Raw genomic sequence first — 23880 nt, 5'->3', positions numbered from 1 at the left:
TCCCAATTTTGCAACTAAGGCAACCCCACTAACTGACCTCACAAAAGCAAGAGGACCGCTAATGGTAAAGTGGTCCCCCGAAACCGAACAGGCCTTTAGAAGCCTGAAAGAAGCTCTCTGTGCCCAACCAGTGTTGGTCACACCTGACTTCTCCAAAGAGTTCGTAGTCCAAACCGACGCATCTGAGGTAGGGCTGGGGGCGGTACTCTCCCAGGAGTCTCAAGGTGAGGAGCACCCCATCCTTTATTTAAGTAGGAAACTAAATCCCCAGGAGAAAAATTACTCCATAGTAGAGAAAGAGTGTCTCGCAATAAAGTGGGCTGTAGAGACGCTCAAATACTACCTGTGGGGGGGGGAAAATTCCGGTTGGTCACAGATCATGCACCCCTTACCTGGATGTGTCAAAACAGGGAAAAGAATGCTAGAGTGACCAGGTGGTTCCTAAGCCTACAACCCTTTAAATTTTCTGTGGAACACAGGTCAGGGCACAAACATGGCAATGCTGACGGGTTGTCAAGGATGCACTCCCTAATATCCATGGTCGCTCATCCCTCGAGGTCTGAGCTGGGGGGGAGGATATGTGACAGAAACCAGGGGATGGTAATAAATTCCGTATATAGGGCTCCCAGGATACTAGACAGTTTCTATCCTGTTTGGCCTGGGAGTGCAGCCTTATAATACATACACTCCATCCCACAGTTTGGCAAGCGCTGGAACTGAGGGATGAGAGATCCAGACCAGAGTTTGTCTGCTGCCTGATTTCTGTCACCTGTCATGCTAATTAGGAATCAGGTATGAAAGACTGATTTCCTGTTTGCTCTGGTCTCCCCACAAGAGCCAGGAGGCTGGAAGGCTGCTGAACTACAGAGGGGAGAAGCCTCTTCCCCAAACAGGTTCAATCTTTCTGTTCATTTGTGTAAGACTGCAAAAGTACCGTGTTTTGATGTTGGAAGTGGAAAAGCCACTTCCAACCCTGAGTCAGGGATATCTAAGTTAAGTTATCGCTCAGGTGAGCAGCTTTTGTTTTGATCTGTTTTCTGTTGTATGCACTGTGGCAGTCTCAGTGCCTGGGACTGAATAAACCAGGCATAGCCTGTTTAAAGGAACAGTACGTGACGCCTCATCATTTAACCTACCCTAAAAGACCGTGTTCTAAACAGTCCCGGACAAACGACGGAGCCCCGGAGTAAGCCGTTTGTCACAATATATATATATATAAACACACAAAAAAGACTAACAAGATCCCTATAGTAAGCACTCACAATAAGCCTGCTAACTATATCAAAATAAGAAACAAAAAACCTGGAACCAAGAGTCAGCAAGGAAAATGCGTCAAAAGATTTTAATAAGAAGCAGTGAAACACACTAACATAAAAACATACATAAACTAATGATAACCTACCACAAAATAATAATAAGCAAGAAACAATATGAGTATACAGTATATTAACACATGCTAAGTGAAAAACTGAACTAATAAGCCAAAAACATATCTCAATAAATATCCAGTAAATGAGATACTTATTGAGATATGTTTTTGGCTTATTAGTTCAGTTTTTCACTTAGCATGTGTTAATATATACTCATATTGTTTCTTGCTTATTATTATTTTGTGGTAGGTTATCATTAGTAGTTTCCTTGCTGACTCTTTGTTCCAGGATTTTGTTTCTTATTTTGATTTAGTTATCAGGCTTATTGTGAGTGCTTAATATATGGATCTTGTGAGTCTTTTTTGTGTGTTTTCATATCATTACTTATCCCTTAGCACCCCAGGATTATTACTATCTTATTTTTGTTTTGGTTAAGTTAATCCATAAACATTAATATTATACTTATTTTTTGGGTCCTGGGTTAGCCCCTTTTTTTATTGATATTGTGTTAGCGACTTTCCCCTTTTGTGTGTGTGTGATATATACATATACATATATATGCTGAAAAAAGAAGATGTCCTCCAGTGCGTAGACTCAGGTGGTGGTTCCAGACATAGGAAAAAACAGAAAACACAGTGGTATATTATGGGTAATAAATGACCAAGTGTCCACTAGATAAATGTAAGACACTTACAGTTGTTAAGTTGGTTATGTCTCAGATCTAAGTTAATACTCCCAGATTCCTAGTTGATAACAATGTCTCGATAAAGCTGTAGAGAAAAAACATGGCATAATAAAATTTAATAAAAAATAGACTGGTATAAAACAAGTTGCACTCACAAACGACTTTTCACATAAGCATTGTGAATCACTTTCTAGCACAGCTCGGCTCAGCAGGGGGGGGTTAGGGGGGGATAGGTATAACCTGCACCATGCAAGGTATATCTGTAAACAGGTGCAAACACATCAAATATACAGCATCATAAAACTGCAATAAGTCTTTAAATAGGGTTTCAATATATACCAAATATCTGAGCAAATAACAAAATATCATTTTGGGGTGGTAATGTGGATCTTGCTACCTGTAGTATATGGGCTTTACATAGGGCACTTTAATAATAAATCATGTTGTAATATTGGTACTTCACAGTAACTATATTATTATATGAAGATCTATGATATACACAGATTCAACAAATGATTTGCTAATATTTAAAAGTAAAACTACTTTCATACACCAACCCATGTTACACCAGGATTAATGTAGCTTATTTTTATTCTTTATATTTCCAACATGTATCCTTTCCACACACAATCAATGATGAGTTCAAAGAGAACTAGAATGCAAGTTGTATTATGAATCATCAACATGGTTTTGCAACCCAAATATTAATGGGTATCCTCACTATTTTAATGTTTTGTAGACTTTAAAGCAGTGTAAAGTTTAGTCAAATACAGTAATAGCAGTTCAGAAATGTTTTGTTTTCATGAGTGAAGAATTAATCTTTTCCAGCATAGTCGTCGTTGTAAAATATTTGCAAAGTTCAGTTAATTGTGTCATTCAGTTGCGTGGATCGAACATGAAAAATATCCTCTTAAGCTCTTTCTATGACACAAGCTGTCAAAGGTTGAGATTTTCTCTTCATTATCCTTAAAGCAGTAACATCTCTAAAGCACAGCATGTCTCACATCAGGCATTGGATTTCATCTAGCATTATCTGACGTCTAAATCATTATAATTTGACATACTTTTTACTAGCCTGCCTGACATGTCGCCATCAGAGGAATAGGATTACTCATGTGTGAACCTTTTATTGCAACAATGATTGAGAAGCAAATATATTTCTTCAAGCATATTTCAGATGTATTTTGTAAATCATTTGATTGTAATGATTACAGTGCTCCTGTGTTCTTTTTTTTTTCTTTCTTTTGAATTCAAGAGACCAAAAGAATAAGCATGTCGGAACTGTTTCATTCAGAATATAATAATCTTCTATCTACTATTGTAGTACTGTGTCCTAGTGAACTACATGACACAAGTAATGAACACGACACAGATTATACAGCAGGTTCTCTGAGGAAAATGCATCTAGTGCAGGCACCAGTTATTGCACGTGTTCCGGTGTTAACTCCCATTCAAGTCAATGGGAGTTATTGCTGAAACGGGTGCAATAGCCCAAACCAGCACTTGATGCATGTGCCCTGTATTGCATAACATACTGTATGAGCAAGAACTTATCAAAGTAATCAGAAATTGATCAAATCACACCTACTGTAATGCACTAAGTTTAGAATATGATATTAGTCAACATTATCTACCTTTTTCTATCAATCTACTGTATGCAGGCTCATGCAAGTTTTAATATGAAGTGAAAGCACAGAGTAACACAACTTCTTGCAATGACCGTGTTCCTGCTAGATACTGGTCTATGTTTACTGTAGAAGGAGCAAACTCGTACTCTATTCCTGTATACTTCAAAGCTTCAGTCTGTTTAAAATCATGTCAGCCCTGCAGCTGTGAGGTGTAGAATATTTTGTAGGCATTACATTTTCTACATGGTTCTCTGTCCAATACATAGTTGTGTTTGCTACTGCTGGGTCCTTTGAGGATTGCTTCCTATACTGAGTAACTGTTGCTCACAATTAGTACAAATATCTTATATTCATTTGAGCGAGGATTAATGGGTTCTGTGTACAAATGTAGAAAACATGACTGCATCCATAGGCATGCTCCCGTGGGAAAAATGAGCATTAGCCCCGCACCCCTCTTGCTTGTGACTGATTCAAAACAATGGCCACTTCTCGTACATGTGTCCCAAGCATGTCTAAGGAACTATCCCTCGCTAAGGAGCTAACCCTACTCTAGAATTACATTTATTCTCAATTGGGGCATTACAGACAATTCCCAGAGCATCATTCCTGCCAAACAAAAAAAGTGTTGGCACTCCAGTATGTGGAAAAATGTTAACATGAACAAAGTTAGATTTGGCATCTACAACTGTACTCTTCCTTCAGCAAGGCCTGTCAGTTTGTCAGTTGCAAAGATGCGAGAAAGCCGCCAGAAATTGAATGTGGTAGTGAGTGAACCTCTAGAAAGTGAGTGTGACTAACAAATGTTTTTTGTTTCTAGTATTTGCATGAAAATGGGATTGTCCACCGAGATCTCAAGCCAGAGAATCTTCTTTATGCAACTGCAGCACAAGATGCTCCTCTCAAAATAGGTTAGTACAGTATGAGTTGGAGGCTGAAATATTGGTACTGTGATTCTTTTGTTCACATTATAATGTTGTATTGAAATACACACTGTCTTCTTCTTAATGGTTTTAAGCATCATATGGTTAGTGAGTTCCAGAAATATGGGTGGACAAAATTGTTGCAATGCCCAAATTACAAGTTCTTCACCAATGGACAGTTGTGAATTTTGTCTATAGAATTTATTTTTCTCATACTCAAACATAACCTGTTGTTTGAACATGTTTTGTTTTGATAATATGGCATGAATCCGTAGTCTGGTAGAAAAATATGCAGTAGTATGACATCGAACACAAAAAAATTGGAAAAATATTTTCTATACAGTATGTAGTATAAATCACTATAGCCAGTGATCTGTTTTCCATCTCAATTATGTGGGGCCAATGAGTGATCGGCAAAGCTGCAAGGCATATTTCAATTAGAAAACTGTTCTTAAGGTACTACAGTGCAGTTTCCAAATTAGGCAAATGAAAGATTTGTTTGCAACCACACAGTGAAATGTAAAAAAAAGAGGATGGATGATGCATTGCACTATTTTCTGCTTGCAGTTGGGTCAAATAACGTTTCCTGTTTGATGCTTATTGTGAACCAGATACATTTAAGACACCCCCTGGATTTTTTTTAATGCTAATACGAGATGAAACATGACTCCCCGTGATGCAAAATCTGACTCTTCCCAATATAACAAACAGATAAACATCCACTCCACTACGGGGAATTTTAATATTGTAAATAGGTTTTTAACTATTGATTGTGCTGAATTATCTTTGATGTATTAAAGTTGAATTATTTTGTTCTAATATTCCGGTCTTTGTGGGTCATTTGACTGACTTACAGTAAAATTTCTGGTAGACCATTGTTGTCTTCAGTATCAGTCCCAGCATTGAGTGCATTTATATGGGGAGTCTTTTAACCCTTCATGGATCAACTGATATACTCTTCCCAATATAACATAGGTTTCATGAAAATCCTCCCTTGACCCTACAAATAATACTCCCCAAATCACAATCTGATACACAGAGAGAGAAATTAAAACAAAGGGGGCTATTTAAGAAAGTGAAAATCGTCAAAATCCGTGAAAACAGGGCATTTTCCTAGATTACTTTGTGTTGCTGACTATCAGCACTTAGAAAGCTTGTTCTGGTGAGTTTTCTTCTCTGTTTGCCCGTGTTGCTGGAGCTAATGCTAATTAAACCAATGGGTGATTTACTAAACGAAAAAATTGTGTTTTTTTAGTGTGTATTCCCTATAGTATTTTGCCCTACTGCTGCATATAAATGCAGAGGTGTAAATCCTTAGGTACTTTAGACAGTTTTACACCTTTGTTTTGCCCGCCATCTCTGAGATGGTCTTAGATTTCACTTTTCTAATAAGTATATGTGTAGCCCTGTGTAATTTTGGGGTTACATGCCTCTCTCCTCCTGTGCAGTAATCCCTGTTAAGAGGGCAGGTTTGCCAGGAGTAATCATGAGGTTTGCCCTCATCCCCTGTGATGTGTATTGTGTAGTGAAGGAAGTGACATCATGCTCTGTGTCCACTTACAGTGACACAGGGGTGGTGCCTACTGGAGCTATATAGTACGCTTCACTTCCTGAATTTAGTAAGAAAGTGTTGCAGTGTGTGACTGTCTGACCCAACACAGTGCCAGGGCTCTGGCAGAGGATTGTGGTCCTCCCTTAGGGGAGAGGTGGGCAGACTATTCCCCTTACTACATTAGAGAGTAAGGGAAGAGCAAGGACAGCTTCTAGGGCCCTGACTAGGAGTGGTGTCCAGGGACTTCCTTGAGGTGGGCAACCTTCATGATGTGCGGCTAGAGACCGGCCGCAATGATGGGCAGTTTTTCAGTCAAGTTGTCAATAAAAAATGTCCTGTTTGAAAGAACCTTCTTGCCTGAGAGTGGAGTCATTCAGGGAGAAGCTGCACCTAGGGGTTCTCTTCCAGAGACTCCTCCCTGCTGTCGTGGGGACCTGGAAGAGATGGAGGCGCTGTACCAGAAGTGAGTAGTTCTCAGCATTACCTCACGAGCCAGTCCAGATGTATTCCCCTATACCATCAAGCGGGAGACTCAGGAGTCCTGTAAGCCAGCAGGTGCACCACACTGTAGTACATGTAACATGGGGCAGCACATATCGTCATTGTGGACTTTAAAGTCATTAACTACAGTCTTTGAGTACTAAGGAAAAGGCGATTAAATGTTTTTGTTTTTTTTTACAGGAAAAATGCTGTATTTAAAAAGGAAGGTATTTTGATAGGATATAAATTGTGAAGATTAGGTGTCTTTAATTAGTCATTAGAAATTTTTTCCTTTAATAAGCCTACGTATTTTCACGAAAAAAGGTAAAAAATGCACTTAATTAGTTTTACGTTTACAATGACGATATGTAAAGAGTTTAATTTGAGTGCACTGCTAAATATTGTACCAGCTTAAATTGAATAGTATTACAGTGTGTGTGTGTGTGTGTGTGTGTGTGTGTGTGTGTGTGTGTGTGTGTGTGTGTGTGTGTGTGTGTGTGTGTGTGTGTGTGTGTGTGTGTGTGTGTGTGTGTGTGTGTTTAATACATTTTAATTTCCTTAATCACTATTCTTTTTCCCTAACTACAGTATTTGTGGTATTTAATACTATGGGCCTCATGCAGTAAGCGTCGATTATGTGAAATCGGCAATCTTACCGATTAGTCATGTTATTGGCGATTTTTCCTCTCCGTATGCAGTAAGTGCCGAATACATTCAAAATCAACCCGAAAACAAATCCGCCCACTCTCACGATGATTAGCCGATCACACACAGGTGTATCGGCGTGCGTGGCGCGGTGCTGTTAGGTTGCCCAATCACAAATCTTGCTGAATCAGGCGAAACAAGCATGTATTGGATTGCGCGCCATATTTAAAGGCAACGTGTACTGCTAATCATTCTCTGTGTTGTTGGGAGTGAGAGAGAGAGAGACGCACAGAGCTGGCTGTTTGACCATTTGCATATTGACTGAGAGACTTGTTGTGTATTGGGTGAGCTTTGTCCATTGTTGTTTTGTTTACATCTTTGTCTTGTTTTATATGTGGAAGTGTTTCGTGTGATTGGCTGTACATTTCTTGTCTGTTTTTTGTGAGTGCTGGAAGTATGCCCGCAAAGCGTGGGAAGAGTGATGCTGGTGGGAGTGGGAGTGCTACTCGTGCGAGTACGCGTCGGAGTGAACGTACTGTTCAGGGGAGTGATGTTGCTGAGAGTGAGAGTGGTGTTGCAGGGAGTGGGAGTGCTGGTGCTGCGAGTGGTGTTGCTGGGAGTGGGAGTGCTGTTGCTGGGAGTGGGAGTGCTGTTGCTGGGAGTGGGAGTGCTGTTGCTGGGAGTGGGAGTGTTGGTGCTGGGAGTTCTGGTGCTAGGAGTGTGAGTGCTGTTGCTAGGAGTGTGAGTGCTGGTGCTAGGAGTGGGAGTGCTGGTGCTAGGAGTGGGAGTGCTGGTGCTAGGAGTGGGAGTGCTGGTGCTGGGAGTGCTGCTGGTGGCGCAGTTGCTGATGGGGTGGATGGTGGTGGCGTGCTTGCTGGTGGGCAGCTTTTGGAGGCTCTTCCATTGGAACAAGGAGAGTCCAGTCAGCACCAGCCAAGCTCTGACCCTAAACCTGCTCGGAAGAAACGTGTGGAGAAGCCACGTAATCCTCGCTTCAATGACCAGGAAAATACAGCTCTTGTCACTGGCATTCTGGAGCACTATGACAGTATATATGGACATTTACTAGGTAAGTGTACCTTTACATTTATTATTCAAATACATGTGATCCTAGGTCATCTGAGTTTTGTTCATATGCAAATATGGCTTCACAATATCTTTCTATGTTAATTAGTCTGGAAACACAGCTTTTTATCATGCCTTACAAGGACAACTAAACACAGGCGGTCAATTTGCCATAACTGCATACAATATGAATGCAAGCTTGCTTACATGTATAGGTTTAGTAGTGAATGCTCATGTGCTTCACATATTACACCTAAAACAGCATGTTTGCTATCTCTTGGAACAGCTAGCAGTGTAGGAAACTGGTGCTTATATTATTATTAATTTACCTCATATATTTTATATGTTTTTCAAGGGCGGACAAGTTCAGCAAGCAGAAAAGAAATGTGGGACACAATAGTCATTGGTGTCAATGCGTGTGGGAATCATGTGAGGGACAAGCAGAGTTGTCACAAGAGATTTGATGATATTAGGTCCAAATTGAAAAAGAAAATACAACACCAACGCGTGCATGCTACTGGCACTGGAGGTGGGCCCACACCACAACGTCTCATATTAAGTCCATTGGAGGAGCTGCTTCGGGCAAAATTACTTCCCGTCGTCGTGGAAGGCTTACCTGGTGACCGTGATATTGGAATTTATCCCTCACAATTTCCACCAGGTGAGAAATATTAATGTACTAGGCGTGTCGTTGCTTACAGTTATTTTGCATATTTACACTGCTTTTTATACTGTCTTCACAATATAAGCATACCTGCATCTATATATGTATATGTCTGATTCTGTATATATATATATATCTAAATAGACATATATGTTGTAGTCCTACTAAAAGCAGTAACTAATATAGCACGTGCCATTGCGTGCTCATTTACATGTGAATTCCCAAAATGCATTGCTGCAGTGGAAGCAATTGATGGTGGGCGAAGATGGGGAACAACAGGGTAGTACACATGTGTAACACATGTTAATGAGAAATTATTACTAGCTACAGGTACAGAACATAAATATGTAGAATATTATTGTGTATTTTATTTATTTTACTCCGACAAACATGACATTACTGCCTATTTTAAGCATGCATCAAATATATTGCATGCAACGGCCTACAAACATCACTTGCACTAACACATCTATAGTTGTTAATGAAAAGGTCCATTTTTGATTTAAGTCATATACAGACAGCATAATGAGGCACACGTATCATATGTTATGTCATTGTTTTCATAACTTAAAAACTGCACACGACTATTTAGCTCATCTACCATTGTGTTAAAGCAGCTGCAATTAATATCTCATCACAGCATACACTTCAACAGAGGGGGTGGGGTTCAGCACACACACTAATTACAGCCTCATTTTAGGGGCAACTTAGTTCACACAATTTTCACCTGTTTCAAGTAATTGAAAGGTGTGGCTCATTAGGCTTTTTGGGGAAGGGAATACCGTTCTTACAACCTCACTAGCACAACTGAAGTTAATCACACTCATTTGAAAGCTTCACTTTAGCTACTAAATGCCCCAACAACTCATTACTTATCAAAGCGTACGTCACACATTAGTTCACTCATATCTATAGTTGAACTTCTATCAACGACACATTATCACACACTGCATGTCTTGTCTTGTTGAGTCACAGCCACATTCAGGTGTGCCACATCTTATATTAATGTACCACACATATCCTCTACCAAAAACAACACTTTTTGCAATATGACCACCTTCATGATAACCATTGTGAATGGTCATCTCATGATAGTTATGTACATTATGATACTGATATCACTACACAACATATGATTTTTATGTACACATTTAATCTATTTATCCTCACGCATTACTGCAGAAACATAATATGTTTTATGTTAGGGAACTCAAAAGTTCTAAGTACACAGGCATGTACATTGTTATTACAACTATTTATGTTCACTTTCACACACACATTTTGGGTAAAGGAACTGATGCTGTTAGGTACTCATAAATACAGAACATACAATAACTGTTTGTTCAATATTTACACATGTAATTGTAAAACTAATGTTATTGTTAAATATAGTTGCCCCTGGAGGACATGTGTCACCTGAGACGGAACAAGTGTCTTCACCTGGGTCAGCCAGCTCAACACACCTAGAAGGTGAGTGTATCAGTTGGTGCCCATATAATATGTGCTCTTCTATATGTTATGTTGTCATGTTCATTATTTGTTTTGCACATCTTATTTAAATAGGATTACTTAGTGTATGTGAAAATGAAGTGTAAGGCAACATGTATTGTGTTAGTGATGTTAACTATCATGTAGGAGTTGTGAGTTTAGAGCAAGTTTTCATTCATTCATATTTCATACTGAGTCCAAACATTATTCTTAAGTCAAGGTAGTTTTTAATGTGAGGTTATAAAACGTATGGAAACATGTTAGTTGTTACTTATGACACAGTAGAATTACATAGTAACACAGCAGAGATTAACATTACATTTAATAATGTGTACATTTATTTGTAGAACATGATGAAGAGGATTATGATGATGATGATGATGATGATGACGCCACCGCCATAGACACACAAATAGAAGCAAGTGACCATGAAGACGTTCCAATTGAAACTGTTTTTTTTTTTTTTAACATTTTTATTAGGAAACAGGCAAATTTACAGGCATATATCACATCTCAATATCCTAATACACTCTGATTTTCAAATTTTCCATGTTGAAGGGGGGTAGGGGGTGTACCGCCAAGAGTGGCACGACCTCTGGGTCACCGGGTGACCGGGGGAGCGAGAGGTCTGAAAAAGAGAGGGGGGGGATAGAGGGGAAGGGGGGGGGGGTGGGTATAGAGATGGGGGGGGGTGAGGGGTGAGCCTCCCCCACCCCGCCGACCCTAGCGTCCTTCAGGCTGAGGTTTGAATGGTCATAATTTCTTCTATCAGATTCTCTTGGGTGTCAGTGAATCTCCCAGGGTTCCCAAATTTTGTAGTGACTTGCAGTCTTGCGTTTGAGAAACGCCGTCAGACGTTCCATGAGCATTACATCGTCTATTCTTCTCTTAACCGCCTGAATGGAGGGGGGAGAGATCTTTTTCCAGGAGAATGCCACAGCACACCTAGCCGCGGTAAGGATGGAGGAGATTAATTTTCCTACCGGGCGGTCAATTTCCTCTATTGGCCTGCCCAGGAGGAAGGTCAGTGGATCTGGGTCTAATGTGAGGCTAGTTACCTCTCGGATTAAAGTTTGAATAGAAAGCCAAAATGTTTGGATTTTTGGGCATGACCACCAAATGTGGGCCATGTCTCCTCTCTGTCCACAGCCTCTCCAACATAGGTCTGAGACCAGGGGGTAGATTTGCTTTAATCTAACTGGGGTAAGATACCAGTGGAACATGATTTTGTAGATATTCTCTTTTGTCGTGGTACAGATGGAAGTTCCTGAAGCAGCGTCCCATATATCCTCCCAGTCTTCTCCATCTATGTCTATACTTAATTCCGCCGCCCACTTGGACATATAGTCGTGAGTGGAGGGGCCTGCTGATCTCTCCATACCAGCGTATATGTTAGAGATCAATGCTTTTTGATGTGTACAAGTTCGGCAGAGCCTCTCAAAGTTGGTGAGGGGAGGATACTCAAATTTTGGGGACAATTTTTGGAGATAATGTCTAATTTGGAGATACTTAAATGGACTCAATTCTGGGGCCTCGTGTTTTGTTCGTAATTCTTGGAAGTTCAGCAGCCTTCCATCGCTCAATAGGTCGGCGACCACCCTAACCCCCTTCAGATGGAAGTAGTCGAATTGTTTTGGTTCACATCCTGGGGGGAAATGGGGATTGTTGTGGATCGGAATAAGCAGCGAGCCCGGAGCAGTTAGTTTAAACTTTGATCTGCATTTCCGCCAAACTTCCCAGGTGTGTCTGGTGGCACCAAGGTCGAACCTACGGGGTGGTCTATCCCCCTTGTCTATGCACCAAAGGTGGGCCTGCAGAGAAGGCGTTTTTACGTAGTGGGATTCAATATCTCGCCAGCAATAGAGACCCGGGTCTGCGTTCCACACTACGGCTTGCCTCAACTGGGCCGCTAAATAATACTTTGTGATATCTGGGACACCCAGGCCCCCTCTTTCTCTTGACGTCAGGAGTACCGATCTGGCAACCCTGGGCCTTTTGCCCCTCCAGATAAAATTAAACATTCTATTCTGGATGTTTTTAAGTTCAGGGCTGGGAACATGGATCGGGAGTGTCTGGAAATAGTATAACAATCTGGGGAGTATATTCATTTTTACTGAGATCATCCTTCCGATCCATGAGATCTGGTAGTCTTCCCATTTGTCCAGGTCTTTTTTGATTTTCCCGAATAAAGCCGGGTAATTATATTTGTACAATGACTGGTAGTTACCTGATACATTCACTCCCAGATATTTAATGTATGAGGAACTCCATCTATAATTAAAGTTCAGTTTTAGTAAGTTAATTTCCGATTCTGATACATTTAAGTTTAGGGCTTCTGATTTGTCATTATTAATTTTGTAGTCCGAAATTTTGCCGAACTCCACCAATTCTTTATGAAGATTGGGGAGCGATGTTTGAGGGTGAGTTAGGGACAGTATTATGTCGTCGGCAAAGAGCGAGATTTTGTAATTTGTATCGCCAATTGGTACGCCCTGGATATTTGTGCTCTCGCGTATTTTGGCCGCCAGGGGTTCGATTGTCAGGGCGAAGAGGAGAGGGGATAAAGGACAGCCCTGCCTTGTACCATTTGTTATTGGAAATCTTTGCGCTGTACCTCCCGGGAGTTTGATTGCTGCTGATGGATTTTGGTACAGTGCTCGGACCCCCTCTAGGAATGAATCCCTGAAACCAAATTTTTGTAAAGTTTTGTCTAGGAATAGCCAATTGATTCTGTCAAACGCCTTCTCTGCGTCCAAGCTGAGGAGAACTGCCTTGGTGTTTGTAAGGTTAATGTGATCTATTATATTTATAATTTTGCGGGTGTTGTCCGAGGCCTGGCGGCCTGAGACAAATCCCACTTGGTCGTTATGGATAAGTCTGGGTAGAATGGGGTTTAATCTGTTCGCTAGTATTTTGCTGTATAGCTTAAGGTCGTTGTTCAACAGCGATATGGGGCGGTAACTCCCACATTGCATTGGGTCTCTCCCCTCTTTATGGATTATTGCTAAGTTAGCCAATGACATTGATGCTGGTATGGGGTCACCTTCCATAAAGGAGTTGAACAAGTCCAGCAGGTAAGGAGATAGGGACGGGAAAAACCTCTTGTAGTAGGCGTTTGTGAATCCATCAGGGCCGGGGGCTTTGGATAGTTTTAGAGCTTTTACAGCGTCTGCCAATTCCTCTTTTGTAATTTTCCCATTCAGTGTCTCGTTCTCCTTCTCTGTTAAGGATGGGAGGTTGCAGCTATCTAAATAGTTTGAAACTGCCGTAAGCCTTGATGCTCTATTATTTTCCTCTTGAGTTCTGAGGTTGTATAATTTGGTATAAAATTTGGTGAATTCCTCCGCAATGTGTCTGTCATTATATAATATGTGACCTGACCTGTTCTTGATCGCAGTTATTTGGGACCTCTTTTGTACCCCTCTTAATTTACTGGCCAATAGTCTGTCAGCTTTGTTGCCCTTATCATAGTATCTCTGGTTAGTCCATCGAAGGGCTTTTTCGACATCCTCGAGTTGGATCTTTTTCAACTCGTTTCTGGCGGTAGTTAAGGTTTTGTATATTTTCCCCGAGGGGTTAGATTTGTGTTGCTGTTCTAGTTTGATTATTTTCTCTGTCAAGTCTTTGAGTAGTTTTGCCTTAGTTTTTTTCCTATGGGATGCTATGGAGATAAAAGTACCTCTGATGGTTGCCTTATGGGCTTCCCATAGTACCGCTGAGGATGGGACTGAACCTGAGTTGTTCCTGAAGTACTCTGATAGGGCTGACTTGACTTCTCTCTCTATTTCCGGGTGATTCAATAATGAATCGTTTAGTTTCCAGTTAAATGCGCTCGACTTTGTGAATGGAACTGAGAGAGTTAATGAGATAGGGGCATGATCCGACCATGTGATCGGGCCTATATCCGTTTTTTGGGAGGCCTCCAAGACATTCTTGGTTGTAAAGAGGTAGTCAATGCGAGAATAGGTCTGGTGGGGTGCGGAGTAAAAGGTATAGTCCCTTTGGCCCTGATGTTGGGATCTCCAAACGTCCACTAGGGAAAAATCTTTGATAATTGCTCTAAATGCTGTTCCCATCTTTAGGGATAGTACCGTGTGTGGGCGGTCAAAAGGGAGTGTCTTATCCTCCAGTGGGTTTAAGGCCATGTTTAGGTCTCCCCCCACTATCAATGAGGGTAGGTAGGGTCAATTGTGTTTAGGACTGTTTTCATGAACTCTGCTTGGTTCTCGTTTGGTGCATAGAGGTTGACTAGGGCGATCGCCATGCCTGCTAGTGAGCCATATACCACAAGAAATCTACCCCCTGGGTCTGAAACTTTTTTGACAAAATTGAATGGGGTTCCCTGGCGGATTAAAATGGCTACCCCTCGTTTCTTGCTACTGAACGAGGAATAATAGCTCAGCGGGAATGTATTATTAAATATTTTAGGCAGCTCGTGGTCTGTGAAGTGTGTCTCCTGGAGAAAGATGATATCTCCTTGGGATCTTTTCATCTCCTGGAGAGCTAGTTTTCTCTTCCTATGGCTCTGTAGTCCTTTAACGTTAAGGGAGATAACTTTGATTGGGGCCTGGTTAGCCATTTTTGTTATCTCTGGAGGGGCCTTTGCGGATCACCCCTTTCCCAACCGGGGGACCGTGACTGATTACTGTGCCTGTGGGATAGGAAAGAACATCTCTGGCGGAAGAGGGTGACCTGTTGTCTGGACCTGGGTCAGCGGTGTCGGGGGGGTGGAGGGGGATAGGGTGGACGGGAAGGGTAAAGGACTGCTGGGACAGCACCAGCAGGCAGAGAGAAAAAGGATGGGGGCCTGAGGGCGCCCCCAATGGGGTGTAGCCGGAATTGCATACCGGCATTCGGACTTAGGGTCCTTGGGGGGTAGACCCGGGAGTACAGACTGGCTCGTCCAGGAGGGTGTGGACCCCTTAATGTTTTTTTCAAAAACCCTTTTCCCTATGTGTATATAGCCAACAGGGAGAAGGATAGAGACAGGGGGGGGGGGCGGGGGGAGGGTGCTCCATAGTGGGGCCGGGGTGGCCTATGATGATCGAGTGGGACAGGTGATCTTTTACATAAGCATACATTCAGGTAACGCAGGCGTTAGTTTCCCCTCATGGCTGATCAGTTATAACGATTCCCTCTGGATAAACGTTTCGACAATAACATCCTATTTAACTTTTTAACTCTAACAAGCATAAACCATAATGAACACTCAGCTATCTTATACAGTGCCTATTCTGTGGGGCTGATTTGCTGGCAGAGGAGGGCTGTCTGTAGGTCTCTTAGCCGACCTCTTGTTTGCGGCGGGAGGGGGGGGGAGGGGAGGGGGGGGGAGGAGAGGGGGGCGGGGAGGAGGGAGGGGGAGGGAAGGGGGAGAGAGACGGGGGAGGAGGGGGGGAGAGAGACGGGGGAGGAGGGGGGAAGGCGGGAAGGACAGGAGCTCCATAGTGGGGTAGGGGTGGCCTGTGATGGTCGAGTGGAACAGATGATCTTTTACATAAACGCACATTCAGGTAACGCAAGCGTTAGTTTCCCAGCATGGCAAATCAGTTATAACGATTCCCTCTGGATAAACGTTTCGACAATAACATCCTATTTAACTTTTTAACTCTAACAAGCATAAACCATAATGAACACACAGCTATCTTATACAGTGCCTATTCTGTGGGGCTGATTTGCCGGCAGAGGAGGGCTGTCTGTAGGTCTCTTAGCCGACCTCCTGTTTGCGGTGGGAGGGGAGGGGGGCGAGGGGGGAGGGGAGGGGGGATGGAAAAAGAGGGGGGGGTAGGGGGGAGAGGGGGGAGGGAGGGGAGAGGAAGGAGAGGGGGGAGGGGGGGGAGGGGGGAGAGAAAGGAGAGGGGGGAGGAGGGGGTGGGGGGAGAGGGGGTAGGGGGGGGAGAAGGGGTAGGGGGGGAGGGGGGAGGGGGGAGAGGAAGGAGGGGGGGTGGGGGAGGGAGGGGGGAGGGGGGGGGAGGGAGGGGGGGGGGGGAGGGGGGGGAGGAGGGGAGGGGGGGGAGGAGGGGGGAGGAGGGGGGGAAAGGGGGGGGGAGGAAAGGGGGGAGGGGGAGGGGGGAGGGGAGGAGGAAGGGGGGGGAGGAGAGGAAAAGGGGGGGAAGGGGAGGAAAGGGGGGGGGAGGGGAGGAAAGGGGGGAGGGGAGGGGAGGGGGGAAGGAGGGGGAAGGAGGGGGGAGAGGGGGGAGGGGGGAAGGGGGGGGGGGGAGGTGGGGGGGAGGGGAGGGGGGAGAGGGGGAAAGGGGGAGGGGGCGAGGGGGGGCCAGACACACCCGTAACAATATGGATAGTCGACAGTCCTTCTGCGTAGACCATGGAGACAGGCCCTGTCCGGATCCCCCCCCATCCCCCCCCGCCCCCCCCCCCCCCCACAGACCGTCTTCAGGAACGGGGACGGCTCCCTGCAGCTGGCACCGTGGCTTCCTCTCGTCAGTTCTCCACAAGCGAGGGGGCCCCCTCGGCTTCAGGCAGGCTCTCCTCCCGGGATAACCCCGCCCCCCCCCACCCAAAATCCGCAACTGGCGTCTCCCCCTCGGCTCTGCTCCTTGGACCGCTCGTGCAGGTCTTTTATGGTGGTGCAGGTGGGTCTCCAATGAGACCTGGGTACTGGGTGCGTCGTCGAGGTGCACTCAGCGGAGTGGTCCTCAGGCGTGAGTTCGGCCTTCAGGGGCGTGCTGTCTTTCAAGTGATCTCACTCCATGATGTAGGTGGGCCGACTGTGCTGCCGGGGATTTTATTTCGACGTTCAGGTGAGCTCCACGGGGTAGACGGCCGCTAGCAGGCGTATCTGCATCTCCTCTTCAGTGATCACTGCAGGCGGTTGCATCCGCTCAGTGCTGGGATAGATCTACGGCAACGGCCAACTGGGAATAAGGAGGTTAGTTTGGGTATTCCTTTACTTTCTTTTTGCCTGCGCTTGGGTTGGAGCAGCGGTTCTGCGGGAGGGGCGGCTAGGCCCGCCTTCCTCTTCAGCATCTCGGCTTGGGCTCTCCTCTGATCCCCAAGAGGGCGGGGGAGTGAGGCCTAGTGCTCTTGCGAACGCCGCCATCTCCTCCGGGCGCCTCAGGGTTAAGAATTTCCCATTTTTGCTGGCCGTTAATCTAAATGGAAATCCCCACCTGTAGCGGACACCACTTTCTCGTAGGAGCAGCGTTAAAGGTTTGAGTTCCATTCGCCTGTTTACAGTGGTTCTGGATAGGTCGCTGTAGACTTGTATTTTTTCCTCTTGGAAGGTAATGTCTCCTTTTTCTCGGCATGCTGTCAGGATTCGTTCCTTGGTGGTGTAGCTGTGGAATATTACAATCAGGTCTCTTCTTCTATTCGGATCCTCCGACTTGGGCCAAGGGCTCGGTGGGCCCGATCTATCTCCATGTCTCTGGGTTCCACATCTCCACACAGGGAGGAGAAAAGTTCCAGTAGGTACGGCCGGATGAGATCGGGGAGAACAGCCTCAGGGACGTTGCGGATCCGCAGGTTCTGTCTCCTGTCCCTGTTCTCCTGGTCTTCTATCGCGTCTTTTAGGCCCGCCACTTCTTCCCCCAGCCGAAATACTTCGTCCTCGGCCTCCATTAGCCTCTGAAGAGTCTCTCCCTGTTTTGTCTCGAGCTCGGTGGTTCTCTCGGTGAGACCTGAGATCTCCTCCTTGAGCTCCGTGACGGCTATCTTGAGATCCTGTTGCAGTGAGGAATGAAGTTTGTTGTGGAGGGATGTCATAAAATCCTCAAGGTATGCTTTCGTTATTACCTCTCCACGGTCGTGGCGGTCGCTTGCAGAGGTGGGGGAGCCGCGTGCGTCGGCGCCATCTTGGTTGTCAGGCGCCGCGCCTGGGCTTCTCTGCGCCGGCGGGAAATATTTAGTTACCGCTGGCGTTGAGGCTTTTTTCTGCCGCGACTGCATGGCCGCGGTGGTCCCCCTTCTGGGGATGTTTGCGAGGGGCCGTAGACGTTAGGGGAAAGGTGGTGGTCCAGGGGGGGAGGCGAGGCGCAGGGACAGCGCAGGCACCTGGGGGTCCTTGTGGGGAAGTGAGACAGAGTTATTTATTTATTTCTTCTGTAGTGTTACTGTATATCTGGGCTGCTTCAGTGATGTGGGGCTGACAACAATAGGTGCACTTTGTGGGATGTTAGGGCCTCTCCCTCCCAGTCACTCCTCCAGAACTCACCCCCTCCCGGCGTTCCCCCTCTCCCCCCGGTCCGGGATTTATTTATTTATTTCTTCCTCGCGACCGCGGGAGGCTACAGCGAGCGTCCCTCTAGCTCCAGAGGCAGGGGGAGCTCCGTCCCCGTCAGCCGCAGGTTCCCCGGTCACAGACCTCGCGGGACACACAGTGCCCCGCCGCCCCTTCCCTCCGCCGGGCCCGCGACTCGCAGGGGGGTCTCCAACAGCTGATCGCCGGATCGGCCGAATCAGTCTCTCCGGCGCTCCGTGGTGCACCAGGGCTGGGACCGCAAAGCGAGGGGTAAAGGTGTTTATTTATTTAATTATACTGCGGGGTCCACAGGGCTCTCCTAAAACGCCGCCATACCTGGTGACGTCACCGGAAGCCCCCCCAATTGAAACTGTTTTACCGGCAAATCGTCCAGCAAATACGACATACGATGCAATTGTAGCTTCTGAGGGAAAAATTGTGGAAGCAGAAAATCGTCGCCATTCTGACCTCATGACAGTGCTGGAAAGGATGATTGCACTGCAGGAAGAAACAGTTTCACAATTGGCACATCTCCACAGAGTCTTCATTGAAGTGCCGAAACAGTTGCAAAAAATCAACACCTCATTCGAAGCATTAGTAGTTCAGCAAACACAAGCTAATTACTTGAGAATGACGAATGTAGCACAATTCAATTTGAACAGCTCACAGGCAGGATCTGTTCATGCTGGTCAGTTTTCACCACATGCTTCTGATCTTCATTCACCAGGTCCAAATGTTACCGGTCAAGTAGCAGACATTGCTGTGCAGGTTCCTGACGACATACTACCGCTGACATCTGTACAAAATCAGCAGCTGACACCTACAAAGGAGCCCACAAAAACAAAATACAAGCAGTTACAATTGACCAGTTTTGGGTCAAAAACAACAAAAGACACACATGAAACAGACCAACCATCACTTGTGCAGTGTCTACCAACTTGCTCACATGTGTCAGTGGGCACAAGCCCTGTCGGTGAGTCACTGGCCACAAGCCCTGTAGGGGAATCACTGCCCAAAAGCCCTGCAGCTGAATCACTGGCCAAAAGCCCTGTAGGTGAGTCACTGGCCACAAGCCCTGTAGGGGAATCACTGCCCAAAAGCCCTGTAGGGGAATCACTGCCCAAAAGCCCTGTAGGTGAATCACTGCCCAAAAGCCCTGTAGGTGAATCACTGCCCAAAAGCCCTGTAGGGGAATCACTGCCCAAAAGCCCTGTAGGGGAATCACTGCCCAAAAGCCCTGTAGGTGAATCACTGCCCAAAAGCCCTGTAGGTGAATCACTGCCCAAAAGCCCTGTAGGTGAGTCACTGGCCACAAGCCCTGCCCGAGAAGTGCCAGAGGCCACTCAAAGTGGCTCTGTTGTAGCTAAAGTTGGTGGCAAACGAAAAAGGAAAATTCAAGAGACAACAAGCAGGCCTGTTACTCGGTCTCAAAAGGAACAAAAAAAATAAATGTTCTAATTCACAAAATATGTCTTTGGCCTTGTTTTGTTGACTTCAGATTATCTAATTAATATTGTATGTATGCTGAAGAGTGTGTTGTTTCCAAACTTTCAAATATGTTCTTGTACACGTGAAGTTTTGGAAATGTTAACACTCCTAATTAATGAATAGTGTTATAAATAATTATGTTTTAATCGTCTGTTCAGTAATGGTCCACCAGGAGCCAGTTGCTAAGTTTAGAGAAGCTGCCATTGACTTTGCAGCAAAACATTGCATTTGGGTGTGTTACTTGATGTAATCATTGCATCTGCATATTATTCACATGCAATTATAAAAGTACCTATTTAACTGCAAACATCTTTCTTGTACGTGTACAGCAGGATTTTGTGTTAAATATTACTTACCTTTGCTGCCCATTGTAATGTTGTCCTTTAATCATTTATGTGTTCTTGTTTCAAGAACATCTCTGAATTTATACTAATATATATGTAGTATGTATGCATATATGCACACACACACACACACACACACACACACACACACACACACACTGTGTGTGTGTGTGTGTGTGTGTGTGTGTGTGTGTGTGTATGTATATATAGTACTATCTAAACTGGTATAGATGTATTTACAAAAAACATACACTTCATGCTTCCTTGTGAAAACACAGTATTTAAATAATACAGGCCTAATGTTTGAGAACTATACTAAGTGTGAGCCTCTAACATTATTGGGCGCAAACAAATGTTTATTACTTAATTCACTCATGTTTATCACCATTTAAATAGGTTTCATACAAGGCCTACTTACTGCCATCAATATGTTGTGTGTACTCCAGCAATATTTTAAAAAAAAAACACATTTTTTTTATATATATATATAATATATATATATAAAAAAAAATTTTTTTAATTTTTTATATATATATAATATATATATATATATATATATATATATATATATATATACATATACACATACACATACACATACACACAATATACATATAGTACAATATACACTTTATATATATATATATTTATGAGATAGATATATTTATATATATATAGATACACACGTATTTAAACTCATGCAGACAGGGACTTAACCAGACTTTCAAATACACACAGAAATGTATGTGGGAAAAAAACATTTCATTTTGCAGGTGTGTGTATTTACTGATATGGCTGTCTAAGCACTATTTTCACACAGTGCTCTTTGTTATTTTGCAAGAAAACTCAATGTTACTGAATGAAAAGTGTAGTAATGTTTTCAGAAACGAGATAAAAAAAGGATACATGTTTGTCCCACATGCGGCTATCACAAACCACAAATGTTCAAGCAATTATAACTAGAAATCCAATTGGCGTTTGAAATAAGGAGTTACAGTTTATACTTTTGTTGACCTTGAAAAGGAAACACAGCAATTTGTTAGCCATTGAGCAGTTTCATTTTGATGAGCAAAGAACAGATACCTGCACACATCTTTTGTGCTACTCTGCAATGGCTGATGAATTGGTGACAATTATGAATCCGAATTTAGGTTATAAATACATGATATCAGAAGCAATTTTATCAACTTGCGGACACCAAGCAAGCACACGCCAAATCTATGATTTGATTCGAGCAAAATATCCTTATTACCAAAACCGTCGGCATGCGCGCAATTTTAATTCCTCAATAAGATTCACTTTATCAACTAATGACTTTTTTGAACGTGTGCAGGATAAGCTAGAACACAACTATGGTTTCTGGAAGATTGCCAAAGAAAAACATTTCACCGTGAAAGAAGGCACATATATTGTGGTTAAAGGCATATTTATTCCTAATGCCAATAGCAATGGATCCGCTACTACTGTTCCGTGTGAATCGATACCTGCTGCAATATCTGCACCCTCCATTCCTGAAACCCACATTGTACAAGAACATAACTACTATGATTATGTACCAAGCCTTTCAGCTGAAAATGCATTGGAATGGGTACCCGAAGAAATGAACATACCTCCCGACCAATTGTTTGAAGAAAGCAGTGGCAATTCCTATGAGCGCTCCATGGAGGAGATGTGTGTCATACTGGATTCAGCGGGTGGGTCAAGCGTGGATGAAAAAGCCTTGCATTTTTGGAGCGACCAGTTGCAGCCAGACGAAGAGTTAATTCTAGAAGAATGGTAAATATAACAACCGTTATGAGTTGACTCTGCGTTTAAATTTTTTTTTTTTCTAACCACCATTTTCCCTTTCAATGCGTGGATACAGCGTAACATAGCAGACTGCATAACATGTAGCGATCACAAACAAATTGTTTCCGAATACAATATAGTAGAACCTGAAAGAGTAGTACACATTGCTGACGGAATAAATATACGTACTTTCCTATCACTTTAAACATATTAGCAACATTTTACCATAACTCTAACACATACCTGTTTTGTTATCATGCTACATCTACAACATTTAAAAGCGGGTCCACCACGTATGACGTGGGACCCTTGTCATGGCCCAAGGCGTCCTTAAAAAGGATTACAGATGTAAGTCCCGCCCCCAAGCGACGTGCGCGCCTCAAAGCCTATTGGCTGTCATGTTTTGTTATAGTAACGGTAACTGCAGTGTGTCATACAGTGGGGGCGTACACTGGGCGTTAGCCGAATGTTAATTGAGTGGGAGGAGTGTTAGCGTGCGTTTCACGCTGGTTTAACATGACGTCACACGTATTGCATTTGCGCATTGTGTTATCGGCCGTCCTTTCTGTCCAAACACGTCTGTTTAAAAAGAATACAGATGTACTCGTTTAGAACGAATGTAGTTTCGTATTCATTGTATTTGAAATAAAGATTTTATGTTTAATGATATTTTCAAGATGTATTGAACGCACAACGTACGCTTTGTTTTGCGCATGCGCAAACAGTTAGTGCAGCCAAGCGTGAAGTGCGTGCGCACACTAAGATGTGCGCGCACATTTTTCAGTATACAGGCAACGTTCACATCATATACATAGTTATGCCTGCTACAAATTTAAAGAAACATTACATACTGATGTACACTTGTACTTCTAACATATAAGTGAGTGACGTGTGTATGTACACAATCATATAGAGCTGTGTAACGCGTTGTCACGGATACATATATAGTAAGGTGCCATCTTTGACCATCATGTGTTTGCTGTATTTCAGAGATGTCGGGGAAGATACAATCGGATCAATGTATGATTTCAGAAGAGTCTACCTTTATATGAGATGATTGTGAGGAGGAGCCACCGACTACTATACTACATATGGAACTAATTTTATATTGCTTGCAGCGCTTATTAACAAACAATTAAAAATGTGATACACTTATGCCTTATATTGCATAAGCACTTAATTAACATAATGATGTTGCAAAATAGTGCCTCATGAATTTTTATTGAGTGTTCTTTAATGACTACTATCATTTTATGGCATGGTGTGTTTTATATAAAATGGTTTGGGACTGTAGCAATTAATGTTATTGGCCAGATGTTGTGGTCCCCTACAATGCATGATGTTCTGAATATGACATCAACATCATGTAATGAAGTACGTTTCTGTGTATATTTCATTAACCTAACTAACTATAGTTTACTGTGTTTATTAAACTTTCTAAAAATACATCGTATAGTCAATATGATGATATAAGCTACCATAATAAAGCTGGTGTTATCATTTGTCGGTGTTATACATGGATCCTACACAAATTGATACAGACACAAACAGTTGTCTTAAAAAGTG

At 43.5% G+C, this 23880-nt stretch overlaps 1 protein-coding gene across 2 annotated transcripts in view; it reads left to right on the top strand.

Annotated features, from left to right (window-relative positions):
• CAMK4 (calcium/calmodulin dependent protein kinase IV) overlaps positions 1 to 23880 on the top strand; it is a 564785-nt gene that overhangs the window by 466750 nt on the left and 74155 nt on the right. For both annotated transcript variants that reach the window (XM_075601861.1, XM_075601870.1), the window contains one exon: positions 4501 to 4591. In XM_075601861.1, coding sequence (XP_075457976.1) covers positions 4501 to 4591 — 91 coding nt within the window. The remainder of the gene's footprint in view (positions 1 to 4500; positions 4592 to 23880) is intronic.

The sequence above is a fragment of the Ascaphus truei genome, chromosome 1, assembly GCF_040206685.1.
Source record: "Ascaphus truei isolate aAscTru1 chromosome 1, aAscTru1.hap1, whole genome shotgun sequence".
NCBI classification, from domain to species: Eukaryota; Metazoa; Chordata; class Amphibia; order Anura; family Ascaphidae; genus Ascaphus; species Ascaphus truei.
Note: the sequence above shows the minus strand (reverse complement) of the source record. Positions and strands in the feature narration are given on the sequence as shown.